Below are 22,122 nucleotides of genomic sequence, written 5' to 3'. Positions count from 1 at the left end.
CAGTGTTATTATAATGTTTTAAGTTACGTATTAAATAAATATTAGTTGTACTATTTTTGTTTAATTTCCCTGTATATTTATAATCAATAGTAAGGAGCTTTTAACCTGTTGACAAAAAATTTTAAAGGTCACAAGACAATTGTAATTTTTCCCATTGATGATTAAGATCACATTGCATTGTTTCAGTTTGTGTGATCATTTTTACAGACCAGCACTACTGTGCAAAGTAAGGATTACCTGTATTATTTGTTGTACAGCTGTGGAAACTGACCTGTGTAGTGGTGAAGCTACAGTTTCTGTCTGATTTTAAGTTCATGATCATACTCTCTTCCATTATACTGCTAATCCTACAAAAAATAAAAACAAAAAACAAAAGAATTTTCTTTAGTAGGCCCTTGACTTTTCTTCTTAGTAGCAGACCAAATTCTTGAAAGAGCAGTTTTATTTCTAACTTGTTCTGTTATCCTTGAAATCTGGCTTTTGCACCTACCACAGAATCATTCTTCATTACCTCCATGCCAGCCACACTGGCTCTCTTGGTCTTCCAAGATCATTTTAGTGTGCATCTGCCCTAGGGTCTTTGACTTGGTGTTCCCTCTGCTTGGAATGTTGCCTTGAGTTAGCCACATTGCTCCTGTGCTGCCTTTTTCAAGACTTTCCTCAAGTGGTACCTTTTCAGTGAGGCCTGCCTTGATCCCCATATTTTAAATTGTATCTTATATCCCCACTCTCCCTGCCCTTCTTTCTGTCACTGCCCCTCCATAATTGATTTATTTATTATGTTTATTATCTTTTCCTCTCATTAAAATATAAGCTCCCTGGAGCCAGGAATTTTTGTCTGGTTAATTTCTATCCCAAGTGTTTAGAATAGCGCCTGGCTCATTGCAGGCACTCAGTAACACTTGCTGAAAGAAGGCATGGATGCCCTTGAGGGTCATTGGTGAACAGATTTGAATACTCAGGAAACGCAATGAAGATCTTTTCTCTGTCTTCTCATCTTGTTTTACCTAATAGTAATAATTTCTACCAACCCTATATTGTCTCCTAATGCAAGGTAATAAAGTAGGCCTCTTATTAGTTGACCCTCGCAGCAAGTTATTCTCTAAGCATTACAGAAGAGGAAACAGGCTATGGAGTCCAGTCACATAGTAAGTGGAAAAGTCAAAACTCAAGCTTACCTCCAACTCCAAGGTGTGTGCATTTTCAGGTCACTGCATTTTATACTCTTATTTATCTTTTTATTTTCTGAGTCATAATAATTCACATACCGTAATATTTACCGTTTTAAGGCATACAATTCAGTGGTTTTTAGTATATTTACAAGGTTGTACAGCCATTACTGCTATGTAATTCCAGAACATTTTCATTACCCTAGAAAGAATCCTCATACCTATTAGCAGTTAGTAGTCCTCACTCTTCCCTTCTGCCCCAGCCCCTAGCAACTGTTTATCTAGTTTCTATCTTTGGATTTACCTATTGTGAACATTTCATATAAATGGAGTAATACAATATATGGCTTTTTGTGGCTGGCTCCTTTCACTTAGCATAATGCTTTGAGGGTTCATCCATGTTGTAGCATGTACTTTATTCCTCTTTATGGCTAAATATTTCATTATATGGATATACCACATTTTATTTATCCATTCATTAATTGATGTTTGGATTGTTTCCATATTTCAACTATTATGAATAGAGCTTCATGTATATGTTTTTGTGTAGACACTTGTTTTCAGTTCTCTTGGGTATATACCTAGGAGTAGAATTGATGGGTCATATGGTAACTCTACATTTAATCTTTTGAGGAACTGCTAGACTGTTTTCCAAAGTGGCTGTACCATTTTATATTCCCACCAATTGGCTATGAGAGTTCCAGATTCCCCATATCCTCACCAACATTTGTTGTTATTTGTCTTTTTTATTATAACTATCCTAGTATAAGGATAGTTTTATTACAACATATCTTAGGTCTCAAGAAATATTTAGTGATTTTCTTTTTATTGCCTTCATTCTTTTTTATTCTTATTAGTCATCCATTTTATACACATCAGTGTATACATGTCAATCCCAATCTCCCAAATCATCACACCACCACCCACACCCCCCGCCACTTTCCCCTCCTGGTGTCCCTACATTTGTTCTCTACATCTGTGTCTCAGTTTCTGCCCTGCAAACTGGTTCATCTGTACCATTTTTCTAGGTTCCACATACATGGGTTAATATATGATTTTTGTTTTTCTCTTTCTGACTTACTTCACTCTGTATGACAGTCTCTAGATCCATCCACGTCTCTACAAATGACCCAATTTTGTTCCTTTTTATGGCTGAGTAATATTCCATTGTATATGTACCACATCTTCTTTATCCATTCATCTGTCGATGGGCATTTAGGGTGCTCCCATGACCTGGCTATTGTAAGTAGTGCTGCAGTGAACATTGGGGTGGATGTGTCTTTTTGAATTATGGTTTTCTCTGGGTATATGCCCAGTAGTGGGATTGCTGGGTCATATGGTAATTCTATTTTTAATTTTTTAAGGAACCTCCGTACTGTTCTCCTTAGTGGCTGTACCAGTTTACATTCCCACCAACAGTGCAAGAGGGTTCCCTTTTCTCCGCACCCTCTCCAGCATTTGTTGTTTGTAGATTTTCTGATAATGCCCATTCTAACTGGTGTGAGGTGATACCTCATTGTAGTTTTGATTTTCATTCTCTAATAATTAGTGATGTTGAGCAGCTTTTCATGTGCTTCTTGGCCATCTGTATGTCTTCTTTAGAGAAATGTCTATTTAGGTCTTCTGCCCATGTTTGGATTGGGTTTTTTTTTAATATTGAGCTGCATGAGCTGTTTATATATTTTGGAGATTAATCCTTTGTCGATTCGTTTGCAAATATTTTCTCCCATTCTGAGGGGTGTCTTTTCGTCTAGTTTATGGTTTCCTTTGCTGTGTAGAAGCTTTTAAGTTTCATTAGGTCCCATTTGTTTATTTTGATTTCCATTACTCTAGGAGGTGGATCAAAAAAGATCTTGCTGTGATTTATGTCAAAGAGTGTTCTTCCTATGTTTTCCTCTAAGAGTTTTATAGTGTCTGGTCTTACTTTAGGTCTCGAATCCATTTTGAGTTTATTTTTGTGTATGGTGTTAGGGAGTGTTCTAATTTCATAATTTTACATGTAGCTGTCCAGTTTTCCCAGCACCACTTATTGAAGAGCCTGTCTTTTCTCCATTGTATATCCTTGTCTCCTTTGTCATGGATTAGTTGGCCATAGGCGTGTGGGTTTATCTCTGGGCTTTCTATCTTGTTCCATTGGTCTACATTTCTCTTTTTGTGCCAGTACCATATTGTCTTGATTACTGTAGTTTTGTAGTATAATCTGAAGTCAGGGAGTCTGATTCCTCCAGCTCCGCTTTTTTCCCTCAAGACTGCTTTGGGTGTTCGGGGTCTTTTGTGTCTCCATACAGATTTTAAGATTTTTTGTTCTAGTTCCCGTAAAAAATGCCATTGGTAATTTGATAGGGATTGCACTGAATCTGTAGATTGCTTTGGGTAGTATAGTCATTTTCACAATATTGATTCTTCCAATCCAAGAACATGGTATATCTCTCCATCTGTTGGTATCATCTTTAATTTCTTTCGTCAGTGTCTTATAGTTTTCTGCATACAGGTCTTTTGTTTCCCTAGGTAGGTTTATTCCTAGGTATTCTTTCTGTTGCAGTGGTAGATGGAAGTGTTTCCTTAATTTCTCTTTCAGATTTTTCATCATTAGTATATAGGAATGCAAGAGATTTCTGTGCATTAATTTTGTACCCTGCAGCTTTACCAAATTCATTGATTAGCTCTAGTAGTTTTCTGGTGGCATCTTTAGGATTCTCTATGTATACTATCATGTCATCTGCAAACAGTGACAGTTTTACTTCTTCTTTTCCAATTTGTATTCTTTTTATTTGTTTTTCTTCTCTGATTGCCATGGCTAGGACTTCCAAAACTAAGTTGAATAATAGTGGTGAGAGTGGACATCCTTGTCTTGTTCCTGATCTTAGAGGAAATGCTTTCAGTTTTTCACCATTGAGAATGTTTGCTGTGGGTTTGTCGTATATGGCCTTTATTATGTTGAAGTAGGTTCCCTCTTATGCCCACTTTGTGGAGAGTTTTTATCATAAATGGGTGTTGAATTTTCTCAGAAGTGTTTTCTACAGCTCTTGAGAAGATCATATGGTTTTTATTCTTCAATTTGTTAATATGGTGTATCACATTAATTGATTTGCATATATTGAAGAATCCTTGCATCTCTGGGATAAATCCCACTTGATCATGGTGTATGATCCTTTTAATATATTGTTGGATTCTGTTTGCTAGTATTTTGTTGAGGATTTTTGCATCTATATTCATCAGTGATATTGGTCTGTAATTTTCTTTTTTTGTAGTATCTTTGTCTGGTTTTGGTATCAGGGTGATGGTGGCCTCATAGAATGAGTTTGGGAGTGTTCCTTCCTCTACAATTTTTTTGAGGAGTTTGAGACGGATCAGTGTTAGCTCTTCTCTAAATGTTTGATAGAATTTACCTGTGAAGCCATCTGGTCCTGGACTTTTGTTTGTTGGAAGATTTTTAATCACAGTTTCAATTTCAGTGCTTGTGATTGGTCTGTTCATATTTTCTATTTCTTCCTGGTTCAGTCTTGGAAGGTTATACCTTTCTAAGAATTTGTCCATTTCTTCCAGGTTGTCCATTTTATTGGCATAGAGTTGCTTGTAGTAGTCTCTGAGGATACTTTGTATTTCTGTGGTGTCTGTTGTAACTTCTCCTTTTTCATTTCTTATTTTCGTGATTTGAGTCCTCTCCCTATTTTTCTTGATGAGTCTGGCTAATGGTTTATCAATTTTGTTTATCTTCTCAAAGAACCAGCTTTTGGTTTTATTGATCTTTGCTGTTGTTTTCTTTGCTTCTATTTCATTTATTTCTGCTCTGATCTTTATGATTTCTTTCCTTCTGCTAACTTTGGGTTTTGTTTGTTCTTTCTCTAGTTCCTTTAGGTGTAAGGTTAGATTGTTTATTTGAGATGTTTCTTGTTTGTTGAGGTAGGCTTGTATAGTTATAAACTTCCCTCTTAGAACTGCTTTTGCTGCATCCCATAGGTTTTGGATCATCGTGTTTTCATTATCATTTGTCTGTCAGTATTTCTTGATTTCCTCTTTGATTTCTTCAGTGATCTCTTGGCTGTTTAGTAACATATTGTTTAGCCTCCATGTGTTTGTGTTTTTTACGTTTTTTTCCCTGTAATTGATTTCTAATATGATAGCGTTGTGGTCAGAAAAGATGCTTCATATGATTTCAGTTTTCTTAAATTTACTGAGGCTTGATTTGTGACCCAAGATGTGATCTATCCTGGAGAATGTTCTGTGTGCACTTGAGAAGAAAATGTAATCTGCTGTTTTTGGATGGAATGTCCTATAAATATCAATTAAATTTGTCTGTCTATTGTGTCATTTAAAGCTTGTGTTTCCTTATTAATTTTCTGTTTGATCTGTCCATTGGTGTAAGTGAGGTGTTAAGGTCCCCCACTATTATTGTGTTACTGTCAATTTCCTCTTTTATAGCTTTAGCAGTTGCCTTATGTATTGAGGTGCTCCTGTGTTGGGTGCATATATGTTTATAATTGTTATATGTTCTTCTTGGATTGATCCCTTGATCATTATGTAGTGTCCTTCCTTGTCTCTTGTACCATTCTTTATTTTAAAGTCTATTTTATCTGATATGAGTATTGCTACTCCAGCTTTCTTTTGATTTCCATTTGCATGGAATATCTTTTTCCATCCCCTCACTTTCAGTCTGTATGTGTCCCTAGGTCTGAAGTGGGTCTTTTGTAGACAGCATATATATGGGTCTTGTTTTTGTATCTATTCAGCAAGCCTTTGTCTTTTGGTTGGAGCATTGAATCCATTCACGTTTAAGGTAATTATCGATATGTATGTTCCTATGACCATTTTCTTAATTGTTTTGGGTTTGTTTTTGTAGGTCCTTTTCTTCTCTTGTGCTTCCCACTTAGAGAAGTTCCTTTGGCATTTGTTGTAGAGCTGGTTTGTTGGTGCTGAATTCTCTTAGCTTTTGCTTGTCTGTAAAGCTTTTGATTTCTCCATGGAATGTGAATGAGATCCTTTCCAGGTAGAGTAATCTTGGTTGTAGGTTCTTCCCTCTCATCACTTTAAATATATCATGCCACTCACTTCTGGCTTGTAGAGTTTCTGCTGAGAAATCAGCTGTTAACCTTATGGGAGTTCCCTTTTATTTATTTGTCATTTTTCCCTTGCTGCTTTCAATAATTTTTCTTTGTCTTTAGTTTTTGCCAATTTGATTACTACGTGTCTCGACGTGTTTCTCATTGGGTTTATCCTGTATGGGACTCTCTGTGCTTCCTGGACTTGGGTGACTATTTCCTTTCACATGTTAGGGAAGTTTTCGATTATAATCTCTTCAGTTATTTTCTCTGGTCCTTTCTCTCTCTTCTCCTTCTGGGACCCCTATAATGCGAATGTTGTTGCGTTTACTGTTGTCCCAGAGGTCTCCTAGGCTGTCTTCATTTCTTTTCATTCTTTTTTCTTTCTTCTGTTACACAGCAGTGAATTCCACCATTCTGTCTTCCAGGTCACTTATCCATTCTTCTGCCCTAGGTTTTCTGCTGTTGATTCCTTCTAGTGTAGTTTTCATTTCAGTTATTGTATTGTTCATCTCTGTTTGTTTGTTCTTTAATTCTTCTAGGTCTTTGTTAAACATTTCTTGCATCTTCTTGATCTTTGCCTCCATTCTTTTTCCAAGGTCCTGGATCATCATCACTGTCATTATTCTGAATTCTTTTTCTGGAAGGTTGCCTATCTCCACTTCATTTAGTTGTTTTTTTTGGGTTTTATCTTGTTCCTTCATCTGGTACGTAGCCCTCTGCCTTTTCATCTTGTCTGTCTTTCTGTGAATGTGTTTTTTGTTCCACAGGCTGCAGGATTGTAGTTCCTGCTTCTGCTTTCTGCCTTCTGGTGGATGAGGCTATCTAAGAGGCGTGCAAGTTTCCTGATGGGAGGGACTGGTGGTGGGTAGAGCTGGGTGTTGCTCTGGTGGGCAGAGCTCAGTAAAACTTTAATCCACTTGACTGCTGATGGGTGGGCCTGGGTTCCCTCCCTGTTGGTTGTTTGGCCTGAGGCAACCCAACACTGGAGCCTACCTGGGCTCTTTGGTGTGGCTAATGGCAGACTCTGGGAGGGATCACACCAAGGAGTACTTCCCAGAACTTCTGCTGCCAGTGTCCTTGTCCTCACGGTGAGATGGAGCCACCGCCCCCACCTCTGCAGGAGACCGTCCCACACTAGCAGGTAGATCTGGTTCAGACTCCCCTGGGGTCACTGCTCCTTCCCCTGGGTCCTTATATGCACTACTTTGTGTGTGCCCTCCAAGAGTGGAGCCTCTGTTTTCCGCAGTCCTGTCGAAGTCCTGCAATCAAATCCTGCTAGCCTTCAAAGTCTGATTCTCTAGGAATTTCTCCTCCCGTGGCCGGACCCCCTGGTTTGGAAGCCTGACATGGGGCTCAGAACCTTCACTCCAGTGGGTGGACTTCTGTGGTATAAGTGTTCTCCAGTGTGTGAGTCACCCACCCAGCAGTTATGGGATTTGATTTTATTGTGATTGCGCCCCTCCTACCGACTCATTGTGGCTTCTCCTTTGTCTTTGAATGTGGGGTATCTTTTTTGGTGAGTTCCAGTGTCTTCCTTTCAATGATTGTTCAGTTAGTTGTGATTCTGGTGTTCTCACAAGAGGGAGTGAGAGCACGTTCTTCTGTTCCTCCATCTTGAACCAATCTCCTTGCCTTCTTTCTTGAATGATTATATTTAGTGATTTTGATATGCATTGCCCTTACAGCAAATGAGGTTGGGCATCTTTTCATGTGCTTATTAGCCATTTATATATCTTCTTTGGAGAGGTGTGGTATAATTCCTTTGCCTATTTTAAATTGGATTATTTGTCTTTTTATTGTTGATTTTAAGACTTCTTTATATAATGTTGATAGTGGATCCTTATCAGATATATGGTTTTCAAAAATTTTCTCCCATTCTGTGGGTCTTTTCATTTTCTTGATAGTGTCCTTAGAAGCACAAAAATTTTAAATTTTGATGATGTCCAGTTTTTATCTTTTTTCTTTATATATATATGACACTTTAGGTGTCATAGCTAAGAAACCATTGCCTAATCAGAGTTCTTGAAGACTTTATCAATGTTTTCTTCTAACTGTTTTATAATTGTAGCTCTTACATTTGGTTTTGATCTATTTTGAAAGTATATGGCATGAGGTAGGTGTCCAACTTCATTGTTTTTCGTGTGGATATTCAGTTGTCCCAGTACTATTTGTTAAAAACACTTTTTCTCCTATTGAATGGTCTTGGCAGCCTTGTTGAAAATTAATTTACTGTATTTCTGGATTCTCAATTCTATTCCAGTGATTTATATGTATATATTTGATTTTGTTGACGACTTTCCTTTGCAAATGCTTATCTTCTTGTTTTAGACAGTTCGTCATCTTGGGTCTCTTTGTTTCTCTTGTCACAGAGTCTTCTTTCCCTTACTCCTAAAGCCACAGTCTCAAGGGCTGCAGCTTTTGTTTTTTTTAAATCTTCCCCAGTTCATGTGCATACATGTAGTATGCCCTGGCTCTCCTCTCCATCTCAGAACAGCTGTACCTTGAATCCTTTAAGTAGTCTTCCACCATGCTTTCTTTTCCCTTACTTTTTTTTTTTTTTTTTTTTAGCTGTGCCACCCAGCTTGTGGGATCTTAGTTCCCCAACCAGGGATTGAACCCGGGCCCTTGACAGTGAAAGTGTGGAGTCCTTAACCACTGGACTGCCAGGGAATTCCCTCCCTCCCTCTTAATAATCAAAGATTATCATATCATTTGACCCCTGCATTTATAATTTACTACTGTTCTTTCCTGGGCTCTTACTGTGGCTTTCTGACCCATATTACTGGCCAGGTTTATTATATATGCTTTTGTTAGGTTGACCTTGACTTCCCTCTTTGGCTCAGGGATTCTTGTTTGTACTCTGTTTGTCCATGGCCTTTCTACCCATCATCATGTCCACCCCCCCGATCAACTGATGCTTCTATACACATCCTTTACTTCCAAGTTAGACTAGAGAACTCAAACATGCCTTTTTATTGTATACCCAGCTTGTTAAGTGGTTCTAAGAACATAGGCATTAAGCATTACAAATCCTGTCTCTCTCATTTACTATTAGGTGAAATAGTAACTAACTTAATCAAGTTAAGTTAGTTACTGTTAAGTTAGTTAACTTGCCTAAGCTTTAGTTATCTCTTTTGTAAAGAAGGGCTAATACCACCTACTTTCTAGGTGGTTCATAGGATTAAATAAAATACGTGTAGTGCCATGGAGTGGGCATTCAATAAATGTTAGATATTACTATGTTGTTGTTCCCTTTGCTTGAGGTGCCAGCTCCCTTAACTCTACTGTCCCAAGTTCTTCCTATCCTTTGTGGGTAGAGTCCATTTCAGAGGACCATGTCTTCAATAAAACTGTTGTTGGCATTTCACTTATACCCCAAACTGGTCGTTTAGTGCTTCCTTTTTTGACCCTATGCTACTCTGTGCCTTTCTTAAAGCTCGTATGTTAAAAATGCCACATAATTTCTGTATGATCACTTTCTTCTTCTCTGGTTTATAAACCATTTGAAAGCAGAGGTAAGTCTTGCTCAGCTTCTTATCCGTGGCACTGGATTTATTTGTTTGTGTAATATGCTCTCAATAAATAGGTGGAATTCTTTTTATTGTATAAGGCCAATATTTCTTATTTAATATCCCTTGCTTAAAATTAATATTAGGGAAATACCTTTTTCTGCAAGGCTTTAGGGACAACTTCTTACATGAGTAAATAACTTTTCCTGATATATTCCCATAGCACCTTGTCCACATGCTATTGTAATTTTTGACTGCATTGTAATATTCCCTAATTTGTAGGCCCTTTGAGTACAGGCGCCTTGTCTTAATCAGCTTTTAATTGTTTGCTTGTCTGTCTTACCCCCTCCATAGAGCTCCATGAGGACATGGGCTGTTTCTTGAGCACTATATCACTGCCCTTTAATGTATAGTGGGTGCTCAAATATTTGTTGAATAAATAAATGAATGGCTGAGCTCTGTCTTTTTAAGTACCATAAAATAACATTTTTGTTAAGTATCCACGTAATTGTCGTATGTCTGTATCTTAGATCCAGGAAAACTTTTAACTATGAACTTCTTCATTGTGAGTTATTTCTGACCTGACAAATACGCAGAGCTTGTCTTTGCTCTTAATACTATATTGTGCTTCTTAGCCTAATTAATACATGAATCTGAGGGTGAATTTAACTTTTTCCCCCTAATCTCACATTCTGCAACTAAATTTGATAGCTAGGAGAAATTTGGTAGGTCTCTTCAGAAGTAGCTAGGCTTCTAGGACTTCCCTGGTGGCACAGTGGTTAAGAATCCGCCTGCCAATGCAGGGGACACAGGTTCGATCCCTGGTCCGGGAAGATCCCACATGCCATGGAGCAGCTAAGCCTGTGCACCACAACTACTGAGCCTGCGCTCTAGAGCCCGCGAGCCACAACTACTGAAGCCTGTGTGCCTAGAGCCAGTACTCCACAACAAGAGAAGCCAGTGCAGTGAGAAGCCCGCGCACCGCAACGAAGAGTAGCCTCCCACTTGCCACAACTAAAGAAAGCCTGCACACAGCAACGAAGATCCAATGTAGCCCAAAATAAATAAATTAAAAAAAAAAAGAAGTAGCTAGGCTTCTTGATAGTGCCCTTTTTTTACATTTGTGGAAGAGATGAGAGAGTGAATAGCCTTTAGGCTTTAATCTGAAGTGGACATGTTCAGCCAAGGGAGGGAGTAATTTTCCAGGAATCCAAAGATAGTCACCATAGAGGCACTGTCAGTATAACTGGTGGAACAGACACAGCCCTGGCCCTACAGTTGCTTTCAGCTATAAGAAAAGAAACGATAGGCACCTTAAATGATTGTTATTAGAAACAGATAACAAAAAAGTATAAGTTATTTTACAAGTTTCTAGGAAATGTTATAAATAACTTCTTAGCATTGTTGAAGCCGGGATTGTATAAGTTGGATATTCCTAATAACTATAGTAAAATGTATGTTTTTAGCCTAATTTTAAAAATTATGGATATAATACCTGTTATAGAAAATGTTTTCATAAGTACAGAATAATGTAAAGAGTCAGATTGTAACCTAGTATAACTATTATTTGTCTTTTTAAAAAAAATTATTTTATTTTTTGTGGCTGCATCGGGTCTTAGTTGCTGCACGCGGGATCTTCGTTGAGGCATGCGGATCTTTCTTTGCGGCCCATGGGCTGCTCTCAAGTTGTGGTGTGTGGGTTTTCTCTCTCTAGTTGTGGCGTGCGGGCTCCAGGGCACTTGGACTCTGTGGTTTCTGGCACTTGGGCTCTCTTGTTGAGGCGCTTGAGCTCCATAGTTGTGGCGCACGGGCTCAGTTGCCCCACGGCATGTGGGATCTCAGTTCCCCGACCAGGGATCAAACCTGCGTCCCCTGCATTGGAAGGCGGATTCTTTACCCTTGGACCACCAGGGAAGTCCCTATTTGTCTTTTTTTTTTTTTTTTTTTTTGCGGTACGCGGGCCTCCCGCTGTCGCGGCCTCTCCCGCTGCGGAGCACAGGTTCCGGACGCACAGGCCCAGCGGCCATGGCTCATGGGCCCAGCCGCTCCGCGGCACGCGGGATCCTCCCGGACCGGGACGCGAACCCGCGTCCCCGCGTCCCCCGCATCGGCAGGCGGACTCTCAACCACTGCGCCACCAGGGAAGCCCCCTGTTTGTCTTTTGACTCCAGTCTTTTCTGTATTTTTTAAACACAGATTACATACATTTATCATTTCATCCTTTATTTTTTCTGCTTAAGGTTTCATCATAAGCTTTAACATTTTTACCATATATGTGTTAATATTTGCATAATAGTCAATTGTAGGCTTTACCATAATTTACTTAACTAGATGCTTGGTTGAGCATTTGAGCTGTTGAAAGTGTTTTGCTATGAGGAAAATGAATGAGTCAGTGACTGAACATACCAGTGAGTTTCTGTTTGAGCTGTATGCATTAGGTAGTTGTGATGGTTAATGAAGTATGATGGTCCTACATAATGGTTGCTGTGTTTCTGTATCATTTTGTGGATGTGAGGGTAGATTGCATTAGATCCATTTTTTTCTCCCATTCAAATCTTGAATTTTTTTTTTTCCATTAGGATACATATAATGGTCCTTCTTGGAAAGGAGTATTATTAGATCAATGGAAAGAAGTATTTTTAAGGCTCTTGATACATTAGTGCTAAATCACTTTCTAGATATTGTGCTTTTACCAGGGATGTATGAAGGTGCTTTTTCTTAGGGACAGCTAGAAAACAAAACAACAAAAATAAAAATCCTTAAACTAAATTCTGCACATGAAATATACAAAGTTTGAATTATTTTTATTTTTTTAAAATGTAGACCAGTTATTTGGTTCATTCTGCTGAGTTTGTTTTTCTATTCTGTAAAACAGGTGATTTGATGAAGAGTGCTGCCGGAGAGTTTGCAGATGATCCCTGCTCTTCCGTGAAGCGTGGCAACATGGTTCGGGCAGCTCGAGCTTTGCTCTCTGCTGTTACCCGGCTGCTTATTTTGGCTGACATGGCAGATGTCTACAAATTACTTGTTCAGCTGAAAGTTGTAAGTATAGGCCTATGTCTGTAATTTGTTCTATCACAGCGAGGCTGCTGCTGGCCATACTTAGTTCAACATTTCTTAGGGTTTGGTTTGGTTTTTTTTTTGCAGTACGCAGGCCTCTCACTGTTGTGGCCTCTCCCGTTGCGGAGCACAGGCTCCGGACACACAGGCTCAGTGGCCATGGCTCACGGGCCCAGCCGCTCCGCGGCATGTGGGATCTTCCCGGACTGGGGCACGAACCCGTGTCCCCTGCCTCGGCAGGCAGACTCTCAACCACTGCGCCACCAGGGAAGCCCTGGTTTGGTTTTGAACTTGGTTTACCTAAATGGACCAGGAATGTTTTTAATTTCCACTCACTCCTCTGTTCCTAGTGAACATCATACTGGCTCTGCTGTGAACCTGTGTTGTCTTTGTTCTAATAAAGAATTTGCAGAAAAGGTTTTGTTTTGACTCCTTCCCTTTTTGTGGTAGTGATTAAACATTTCCTTGTACCAGTAGAGTTCCAGAGTTGAGAAATCAAGATATGTTAAATTGTATCCTTTTAGATGGAAGTCATAATAATGCTGTCCTTCCCCACCTCCCATAAAACTCCCATGTAGTAGCTGCTCAAATGTTTGAGGGCCATGTAAATTGAAGAGGAAGTTTGGATTGCTATGTGAGTAGCTGTCGAAAGGAATAAAAAATTCTAGATCTTCTTTATGTACAGACTTGTATTGTTGAGAATTTTTCTTTTGGGGGTGTGTGTTTTATAGGTAGAAGATGGTATCTTGAAACTGAGGAATGCTGGCAATGAACAGGACTTGGGAATACAATATAAGGCCCTGAAACCTGAAGTGGATAAGCTGAACATTATGGCAGCCAAAAGACAACAGGTACAACCATGATTTGGGGATACATTTAAGTTGTTTATATTATTACCTAGTGGGAAAAATCGATTTTACCTAAGTTTTCAAAAGGTACCAATATCTCCCTCTGCTAATATAGTTCCATTAAAATATTTAGTTTATGATGTGTCCTTTCAGTATTGTTAATAAAGTTAGTATTGAGTTGTATTCATGTTTTGCTCCTATTTTGATTCCTGTGAAAATTTTACTTTAGGTAGCTTAGCAGTTTGTGATAGTGTCTGGAGAAGTGATAGGCTTTTGTTCTGTGTGTTCAAGGATGAACTTGAGTTGGTGGTGGAGTTTAATTCAAACTTTTAAAAACCTTAACTAGTCAAAACATTGGAATTACTTCTATACCAGAAAGTACCTCCCCCTCCATATTTTATAACTTTTAAAGTGTTTCTTACCATTCAAGTAGTTTTCATAGTGTTAGGAATTTGTGTTGTGTGGTATGTGGATCAGTGTTCTTATTTTTCCAGCCTTTGCTAGCCCTTTGGCATTTTGCTGTTGGGGTGCTTGAAGTCTTCCCTGTGCCCTTCCTGGATGCTGTGTGTTAGATGTGTGTTCCTTAGGGGGGATGCACGTGTCACCATCCAGCTCTTATAATTTCCATAGTCCTGGTCAAGCTTGTGCTATTCTTATTTTTAAAGAGCGCTGAGTAGATGAATTCTTTTTTTAAAAATTAATTAATTAATTTTTGGCTGCGTTGGGTCTTCATTGCTGCGTGCGGGCTTTCTCTAGTTGCGGCGAGCAGGGGCTACTCTTCGTTGTGGTGCTCGGGCTTCTTTTGTTGCGGAGCACGGGCTCTAGGCGCATGGGCTTCAGTAGTTGTGCCACGCAGGCTCAGTAGTTGTGGCTCACGGGCTTAGTTGCTCTGCAGCATGTGGGATCTTCCTGGACCAGGGCTTGAACCCGTGTCCCCTGCATTGGCAGGTGGATTCTTAACCACTGCGCCACCAGGGAAGTCCCGAATTCTTATTATTGTTAGCCAATACCTGTATTGGTTAAAATATTTTATGCTGCAGTTTACAGAAAACCCAGCTCCAAAACTGCTTGAACATTGAGGGGTTTATATTCTCACTAATTAGAAGCCCCAAGTTAGGTTAAGTGACTTCAGGGTTGTTAAATTTAAAGGCTTTGCAGTATCATCAAGCATTCAGTTTCTTGACATTTTCCAGCATTTACCATCTTCAGTGTGCCTGGCACTGGATGGCTGTAGAAGCTCTAGGTATGACATTTGCACGCATCAATATGTCCAGTGAGAAAAAAAAGGACTGTTTCTTCCATATGTCTCTCGTTATAAGCAAATGATCTAGAAGGCTCTAACAGATTCGCCCTAAATATGGATTGTATAACATACCCATTCCTTACTAATCATTGGTAAGAGGAAAGCAGTTAACTCTATCTGACTCAGAGTAATGAAGATCTGCCTTCTTGTCTGTGACAGTGGTAGCCTTCCTGAGAATAGAACTCTGACAGGCATGAGGAACATGGGGTCAATACTGTAAATGTCCAATATATGACAGCCTCAGCTTTGGAGACTTCAGCTTTCATTTGGTTACATTTACATTAATATAAAATTCTACCCCACAGGGTTGAGAGAATTAAATTAAAGAATGTGTGTGAAGTATTTAATATAGTGCCAGACACTCAGTAGGCCCTTAGCAGTGGGCAGTTGGTGAATAGTAGTTATTGCTCATATTTTAAGCTGTAAGGTGTGATCAGACTGAATCTGTACATATGATACCCTGGTTTTACATTTCCAGTACTTAATATTACACTTGATAATATAGCTAGATTTGTTGTATTGCCTGAGTAATTTAGTTAGTATAGGCTCAGTGTGCTTTTATCATTTGTCCTTGTGTTGGCTTATGTTTCCATCACATAAATCACAAGTAGGTTTTTCTTTTTGAATTCTACAGGTTCTTATTAGGTATCCATTTTATACATATTGGTGTATATATGTCAATCCCAATCTCCCAATTCATCACACCCCCCCCCCCACCCCGCCCCGCCACTTCCGCCCTTTGGTGTCCATACATTTGTTCTCTACATCTGTGTCTCTATTTCTGCCCTGCAAACTGGTTCATCTGTACCATTTTTCTAGGTTCCACATATATGTGTTAATATATGATATTTGTTTTTCTCTTTCTGACTTACTTCACTCTGTATGACAGTCTCTAGATCCATCCACGTCTCTACAAATGACCCAATTTCGTTCCTTTTTATGGCTGAGTAATATTCCATTGTATATGTGTACCACATCTTCTTTATTCATTCGTCTGTCGATGGGCATTTAGGTTGTTTCCATGACCTGGCTCTTGTAAATAGTGCTGCAATGAACTTTGGGGTGCATGTGTCTTTTTGAATTATGGTTTTCTCTGGGTATATGCCCAGTAGTGGGATTGCTGGGTCATATGGTAATTCCATTTTTAGTTTTTTAAGGAGCGTCCATACTGTTCTCCATAGTGGCTGTATCAATTTACATTCCCACCAATAGTGCAAGAGAGTTTTTTTCTTTTTGCTGGGGCTGACTGATCCGAAGAAGAACTTGTTGTATGATAGTATGGTAATTTTATAAATATGGCAAGCTGGCCAAATTATGTTCACAATTTATTTTACTTAACATTCTTGATATAAGTTCTCTTTTGAATATGTGAAATGAGTGTTAGTTATATTTAAAAAATAAAGTTTGGTGAATAGTCTTACTGTCTTAAAACCTAGTCTGATTTTGACTTATGAAGACTTACTATTTTTTATTTTTGCGGTATGCGGGCCTCTCACTGTTGTGGCCTCTCCCGTTGCGGAGCACAGGCTCCGGACGCGCAGGCTCAGCAGCCATGGCTCACGGGCCCAGCCACACCGCGGCATGTGGGATCTTCCCGGACCGGGGCACGAACCTGTGTCCCCTGCATCGGCAGGTGGACTCTCAACCACTGCGCCACCAGAGAAGCCCCAAGACTTAATATTATTTGAGGAAAGTGAGAACATTTAGACTGACACTATTGCATATCTTTGCAAAATGGTGGAATAAGTAAATTGATGATGTTCTTGAGATAAACACAATAATAGTCCAGAATTTTGTATGCTACTGGAGAAACTTACTGGAAAGTAATGCTGCCTGAGTTTTAATTCTGTGTGCCATGAATCCATGAAGAGTTCCTTCATAATCCCTGATGTATTTAAAAAAAAAAAAAAGTAGTGAATTTCAAACATTTCCCAAATAAGATGTCATAAAAATCTTGAAATTATTAGTTAACATGCCAGATGATCTTCTGTTAGCACCTCCATGTCTGTTTTCTGCCCTTGGTCACCCTGCTCTCTGCCCCAGGGACCTGACCTGTCTGGACTGCATCCAGGGGCTTCTTTGCTCTCTGGCTTCTGATTGGGTTGGCCACTGGGAGCGCTATTAGGAGATCAGAGGACAGTGAGGATAGGGTTTTATCCCTCCCTGCTGGTTGCCCTGGGTTGCTAAAAGTCATAGCCTCTCTTGGGTGGTATTCTCCCCACACCTCACTTCCTGGATTCTGGTAACTGCTGCCTTGTTTTGTCTCTTTGGGCCTAAGTGCCCTAATAGCCTGTGGTTTTCCTGAACTTTGCCCATACCTTTTGTAGCATAGTCCCTAAACCATCTTTGAATTGCCCAGCTTGATTTTACCATCTGTTTTCTGTGGGTATCTTTTTTTTTTAAATTAATTAATTAATTAATTTGTTTGCCTGCGTTGGGTCTTAGTTGCGGCACTTGGGCTCTCTAGTTGTGATGCATAGACTTAGTTGCCCCGCGACATGTGGGATCTTCGTTCCCAGACCAGGGATTGAACGCGCGTCCCCTGCATTGGAAGGTGGATTCTTAACCATTGGGACCACCAGGGAAGTCCCTCTGCTGGTATCTTGAGTGATACATTTTAAAGTTTGTCTTGGGTTTGTAGTATGTCATGGTCATTTATAGTTTTCCTTGGACCTAATTCTTTAACCTTTAGCCTTAGCCTCCTACAGTAGAATTTGTTGAATAGGCTGGCTGTGGGTGCCTGTGTGCCTTCTGATCGTAAAGTGACTTTTTATAGGGCCTGGGCCTTGGTGTATATTTCTATAAACTAGTGCTGTTTTTGGGAATTAAACTCAACTCATTTTATCCTAAAGTACCAGCCTGGTGGAAATTTCATGCTCCCTTTTAGATACTGCCCATTGGCCTCCTTCAGTTACTGGTCACAATTTTGCACATGTGTTTTCTGGCAGAATTCCTCTACTGCTGTATGCTTAGTACCCTGGACTGTTTTCACCTTTGACCTTTCCTTCTCTTCCCGGGTGTGGTGTATAATAATTTACCTCCTCATCAAGCCTTTTATATTTGCAGGCAGCCCTAGTCCAGAAAAAGGGTGTTTCCTCAAGAGCAGTATTTGGATGTGATGTGTGTACTTGGATGCTTTAGCCTCCCTTGTACCATTTAAGCAACAGCCACCCAGTGAGGAAATGTTGAACCTTATGAGATATACAGGCACCCTGGGATTTACCTATTTGTCTCTAAGGTTTTTCTGGAACATGGCGTGGGGGTGAGGATGTTGCTGAAAATAATAATGAATAACTTTAAAAAGGTGTTTACTATGTGCTAAACACTGTTCAATTCCTTGATAAACACGAATTTGTTTAATTTTTACAAAAACAGTATAAGGTAGATCCTATAATTGATCAGATATTAGTTTTTATACGTGAAGGAACTGTATGTAGCATAGAGAGGTTAAGTAATTTGACATGGACATTCATCTAGTAAGTGGTGGAGCCAGGTTTTGAACCTAGGCTTGTCTGGCTCCAGAGGACAGGGATTTTGTTTAAACTGCTACTGTAATCCCTAATGCCTAGAACATTGCCTGGATACAATAGTGTTCAATAAATATTTGTTTAACTAAAGAGAGAATAACCCATTTTGCTGTACTGCAGATCCATCCTGGAATGGGATTCTGTGTGTGACCATAATCTGTTACTTTCTTGGGCTAGAATATTATTTGCTGACTAGAAGTTTTGAATTTCTATTAGGCTGCAGGCTCTTATTTGACTGTAAGGGTGAAATAGATGGCAGAGGTAAGGATCTGCCAGCATCCACCCTGGTTCCTGTGAAGAGGACTACCTCTGCCTTACATTGTCAGTTCTGCCTCCCCAATATGCTAAAGATGGAATACTTTGATGTTTACAATCTACCCACCCAGGTACATGAGTTTGTTGAAATAGGTTTGGTAAAAATGTTGTGCTTCTTACCTAGTCTGTGAACTCTTTCATGATTATTTTTCTGAAAGCCTGAACAGACAAATTGGTAATGGATAGTACTGCCACTGTTTTATGTGTAAATCACCTGTACTGGATGAGTTTGACCATGGACCATTTCTTTAAGTATAATCATTTGAATCCAAGAGAAGACATCTGATCAAAAGTATCTGTGGGGACTTCCCTAGCTGTCCAGTGGTTAAGACTCTGTGGGGGGGTCACAGAGTTCGATCCCTGGTTGGGGAACTAAGATTCTGTATGCTGCGCGGTGTGGCCAAAAAAAAAAGTATCTATGGCTACAGTTTTATATTGTTAAGAGGGACATGAGAGGAAACTTGAATTTCCAGGTCTTGGTTAGAAAGTGTTATGGATTGCTTAGAATTTAGCTTCTGTTTCTTGGTCACTGCATGTGATAGTTGGTTCAAATTATGTTGAAAGGGGTCATTTCCACTATATGTTTTCTGTTTGTTCCTGAGTCTGTTTGAAATATAACTGGATTGGTCAAATTGGTGAATCATGAAGGCTAAAGTAGACCAAGGAACTCTATAATTTTCTAAGTAATCTATTACACTGCTTAATAGCTCACTTTTTTACTAATCTGGGTTACTTATCAGGACTATATATCTTGAAAAGAATTCTTATGATCGATCATTATTATAGTAAGTAGTGCTGCCTTGTGATAATGTCTATTTTCCTATCTTAACAAAACCTAGTTTCTTTGTCCTACGGCAAAAGCAATTCTAAAGAGAGAAAATAGAACACCTTAGCAGTTAGGACAAATGATGGTGGCTGTCATTTTCATCATAGATTAAAATATATCCCCCGTACTTTGTAAAAGAAGTCTATCAAAGATACATTGTGATGAGGGCAAGACATTTAGAAAATGCCACACAGAACATGTACACTAGCTGCTTACGCATGATGGTGAGCCCTAGACCTTTGTCATAGTTGAAATGATCGTCGACTCTCTAAATCCATGGGGTCCTATTTCTGAGTATTGAAGCTGATGTAGTCTTTGGAAAGGTAGGATTTTATCATACCAGGCCAGGCAGTGGCTTTAGGAAAGTCAGATGTTGAATAGTAATTTTGGCACCTGTTATAACTTTAGGTGACCACAAGTGTCTTTGCTAACCTTTACAAGAGGCTGTACTGATATCTAGGTTATAGATACTTAGGAAGAATGCCAAAATTGATTGCAAAACATTTTATAAAACAAAGGACATTACTAAGTGCTTAAAGGCAAATGCCTCCTTAGAAAACTTAAAAGTCCCTGAGGTTGTGGTGAGGGCAAGACATTTAGACAATGCCATACAGAACACGTGCACCAGCTGTTTAAGCATAATGGTGAGCCTCAACCCCCTGTCATAGCTTGAGTCTTGAAATGATCACTGATTCTCAAAATCCACAGGGTCCTGTTTATGAATATTTAGCCTAATGTATGGTGCTACAGGGCATTTGGAGTGCTGTGTGCTATTGCTTGCAAATTCAGATTACAAATGAGAAAAGAATTCTAGGAGGAAAAGTAAGCTGTCATATTATACAAGGTTTGAATAAAGATGCAAACCTAGAACATATAGTGAGATGAAGTTTCGGGAAAAGGGAGGAGGTTTGGTGTTCTAATGCCTAATCAGGAACTCATTTAGAAAGATGAGCCATTAAACAGCTGTCAGACTTTAAGTTGAGTAATTGACTTTGGCCTTTCTAAGTCAGTTTTCTCTTACTGTTTGTACATGTAATACTCATTTTAAAAACATTTAAATTTGTACTCTAGGATTCAGTTGGTGACATTAACATTGAAATTCTAGGATCACACGTAAAATAGAGTTGGAACAGTTGGTGGTCAGTTATGGTTATCACTTATATTTCTCTTCTGTGGTGGCAGTCCACATTTACTGAAGACTTAGTTTTCTCTGAGTAATTGCAGTAACATAGGGGTACTAGAAATACCCCCTTTCCATCTTACTTATTATTGGTATCACTTAATTATCACTTAGCATATTCACCCAGTTTACCAAGTAGATGCTGGTAGTTGAAACCATGTTAGGAACCTCAAATCCTTTTAACTCTGAATTATAATTATGGGGTAGAGGAAATTGAAAAAGGACAGTTTCACCTAAGACTACATGTCTATAGAGTATTTACAGTGAAATACAAACCTTTTGGATTAAAGTCATGGAGTCCATGAGCCTCAGCTTTATGCCTTAATAATCCGGGTCCTAAGGTGGTCTTTGGGATGTGGGAGGGGAGATGTTCTGTACTTGGGAGAACAGCCTGCCACATCCTCACCTGGCTGGTTTGCGTAGTTTGTGTAAACTTGTGGTATCCCATCCCAAATTTCATAAAAATCTTTCAGTGAACTTTTATAAGTTAATAAAAAAGAAATCCTCTTAATAAGTTTTACTGTGTTTAAATGTGTCTCTGATTTTTCTATTTTGGTTGGAATAGGTACATCCATCTTTATAAAGTTGTAATCAAGATGCTAGTCAGTTTTATGTTTTGTTTTTTATTTAGTGCTGTTCTAGATGCTTTACATGCATTGTTCCATTTAATCCTCAAGACAATTGTAAGAGGTTAATATTATTGCTCCTATTTTACAGAAAGTGAAACTGAGGATGGAGAGTTTAAATAGGATCATAATAGTAAAAATTAGAGCTGGAGATTCAAATTCAGGTCTGTGTGTTTTGGAAAAGTTTGAACTCTTACCTACTAAGCCATACTGCCTCCTTTGTGATGAACTTTCAAGCCAGGCTGTTAATGAAAATATTGTCTAATTAGTAGAAATTCTAACTTTTCAGAATTCACTGACAAATTTTTATGAGTAGAACCCACATTCTTGTTTTACTCTTGTAGGAACTGAAAGATATGGGCCATCGTGATCAGATGGCTGCAGCCAGAGGAATCCTGCAGAAAAACATTCCAATCCTTTATACTGCATCCCAGGCATGCCTACAGCACCCTGATGTCGCAGCCTATAAGGCCAACAGAGACCTGATATATAAGCAGCTGCAGCAGGCGGTCACAGGCATTTCTAATGCTGCCCAGGCTACTGCATCAGATGATGCCTCCCAGCACCAGGGTGGAGGAGGAGAACTGGCATATGCCCTCAATAACTTTGATGTAAGTTATACTTGGGAGGAGACTACAGGCTCTTGACCATCCCTCAAAGTTAACAGATTTCTGGGGAAATGTGATCAAGGTTTCTCATGAAAGCTCAATTTCTCCT

The 22,122-nt window shown here is 39.2% G+C and overlaps 1 protein-coding gene across 1 annotated transcript in view; it reads left to right on the top strand.

Annotated features, from left to right (window-relative positions):
* The window catches only part of CTNNA1 (catenin alpha 1), a 177,855-nt gene that overhangs the window by 48,230 nt on the left and 107,503 nt on the right, over positions 1–22,122 (top strand). The window contains exons 4-6 of the mRNA XM_004282059.4: positions 12,596–12,762; positions 13,512–13,631; positions 21,750–22,016. Coding sequence (XP_004282107.1) covers positions 12,596–12,762; positions 13,512–13,631; positions 21,750–22,016 — 554 coding nt within the window. The remainder of the gene's footprint in view (positions 1–12,595; positions 12,763–13,511; positions 13,632–21,749; positions 22,017–22,122) is intronic.

The sequence above is a fragment of the Orcinus orca genome, chromosome 3 (genome assembly GCF_937001465.1).
Source record: "Orcinus orca chromosome 3, mOrcOrc1.1, whole genome shotgun sequence".
Classification (NCBI taxonomy): Eukaryota; Metazoa; Chordata; class Mammalia; order Artiodactyla; family Delphinidae; genus Orcinus; species Orcinus orca.
Note: the sequence above shows the minus strand (reverse complement) of the source record. Positions and strands in the feature narration are given on the sequence as shown.